Source organism: Nicotiana attenuata, unplaced genomic scaffold (genome assembly GCF_001879085.1).
Source record: "Nicotiana attenuata strain UT unplaced genomic scaffold, NIATTr2, whole genome shotgun sequence".
In the NCBI taxonomy this organism is placed as follows: domain Eukaryota; kingdom Viridiplantae; phylum Streptophyta; class Magnoliopsida; order Solanales; family Solanaceae; genus Nicotiana; species Nicotiana attenuata.
Genome location: NW_017672916.1, coordinates 71906 through 73998, shown reverse-complemented (window position 1 = coordinate 73998; position 2093 = coordinate 71906). Strand labels below are relative to the sequence as shown.

General features: G+C 41.3%; 1 protein-coding gene across 1 annotated transcript in view; it reads left to right on the top strand.

Moving 5' to 3' along the window:
• LOC109214920 (transcription factor PCF7-like) overlaps positions 1 to 644 on the top strand; it is an 8440-nt gene extending 7796 nt beyond the window's left edge. The window contains exon 3 of the mRNA XM_019378889.1: positions 121 to 644. Within this exon, the coding sequence (XP_019234434.1) occupies positions 121 to 644 (524 nt within the window). The remainder of the gene's footprint in view (positions 1 to 120) is intronic.
• Positions 645 to 2093: the final 1449 nt, after the last annotated feature.

The following is a 2093-nucleotide window of genomic DNA, read 5'->3' as shown; positions in this document are numbered from 1 at the left end:
TATGAGGATCCAGAGTTAGCAAGTTGAGAGAGTGGGTTCCACAAGTAGAAGAAGCGGTTGTTAGAACTCAAAGGAGATCGGGGGTTCTCAGATACAGGGGTCATTTGTGAGATGTAGCAGGGCTGCGAGACAGGATTATGTCAGAGGCACATTATTCATGGTATTCCATTCACCCTGGGTCGACAAAGATGTATCATGACATTAAGGATGTGTATTGGTGGAGCGATATGAAAAAGAACATTGCTGAGTATGTCGCTCAATGCCCTAGTTGCCAGCAGGTGAAAATAGAGCACCAGAAGCCTGGAGGGCTAATGCAGACTATAGAAATCCCAACATGGAAATGGGAGGCGATAAACATGGACTTTATCATGGGTTTACCTCGTCCCCATCGAAAGTTTGATTCCATATGGGTGATAGTTGACAGGCTCACGAAATCAGCTCATTTCCTACCGGTCAGATCTACATATACAGTAGAAGATTATGCAAAATTATATATTAAGGAGATAGTGCGATTACACGGAGTACCTGTATCTATTATATCTGACCGTGGGGCCCAGTTTACAGCACATTTTTGGAGGTCATTTCAGAAAGGTCTAGGGACTCAAGTGAATCTCAACACAACTTTTCATCCACAAACGGATTGACAAGCCAAGCGCACGATTCAGACACTCGAGGATATGTTGCGAGCTTGTGTGCTGGATTTTAAAAGAAGTTGGGATGAACATCTACCCCTTATCGAGTTTGCATATAATAACAGTTACCGCTCCAGTATCCAGATGGCTCCGTACGAGGCTTTGTATGGGCGCAGGTGCAGATCTCCTATAGGGTTGTTTGATGTTGGAGAATCTGGGTTACATGGGCTAGACCTGGTTCAGCAGGCCATAGAAAAAGTAAAGCTTATCCGGGAGCGACTGTTGACAGCTCAGAGTCATCAGAAGTCATATTCTGACGTGCGGCGACGAGATTTAGAGTTCGGGGTTAATGACTGGGTATTCCTAAAGGTGTCACCTATGAAAGGTGTAATGAGATTTGGCAAGAAAGGAAAGCTTAGCCTACGGTATATTGGGCCTTATAGGATCGTTCAGAGAGTGGGCCAAGTAGCTTATGAGTTACGGAATTGGAGTCTGTTCATCCGGTTTTTCACGTATCTATGTTACGAAAGTGCATTGGCGATCCTACCCAAGTGGTGCCCACAGATGATGTACAGATTACAGGGGACTTGTCATACGAGAAAATTTTGGTTGCCATCCTAGACCGACAAATCCGCAAGCTACGAAATAAGAAGATAGCATCCGTGAAGGTTTTATGGAGAAGTAAGAAGGTGGAAGAGATGACGTGGGAATCAGAGGAAGAAATAAAATCTAAATACCCCCACCTATTTCAAACTGAAGATATGACTCGAGAGTATAAACTCTCAGGCTAGTAGGTCATCAAGTAACCTCTCATTTTTATTAACTCCCAGAATTTATAATGGACAGTTGTGTGGAGCCAAGTGTTGCTATTTATAAACAGTTGCCATGTGTGGCATCTATAGTAAGTTTTCTGGCTGCGTACAAGTTGGTTTTAGTCAGATGTACGGAAGAGACTCCAGCAAAAATATTCCCAAAGTATCTAAGAATAGACATTCGAGGACGAATGTTTCTAAGGAGGGGAGGATGTTACATCTCGCGATTTTCGTACGTTAAAATTTCGTTTTCAGTTAACCGACGTAGACTCGGGGATGAGATCATCTTGACGTTAACGTACTTACGCTATTTATAACAAGCGATAAATAAGTGTTATGAAGGATAAAGGGGTACATGGATTAAAGAAAATAAGTTTCGTTGAAAGTGGCCAATTTGGAATAAAATACGGGTCGAGCGATAATACCCAATAATTATGAACTAGTACCATGTAAGGTACCATATGACCACGGTAGTATAATATATAAAGTATATATGAAGTATTTTAAAAATAAATAAAATTTTAAGTAATTTATGGTAATTAATTATGCGGGTAATTGATTAATTACCGCGTAACGGGACATTACTCGATTAACTAATAAATAGATAAAAATTAACAAAAACACACTAAAAGGGACGTGGCACCCCCCC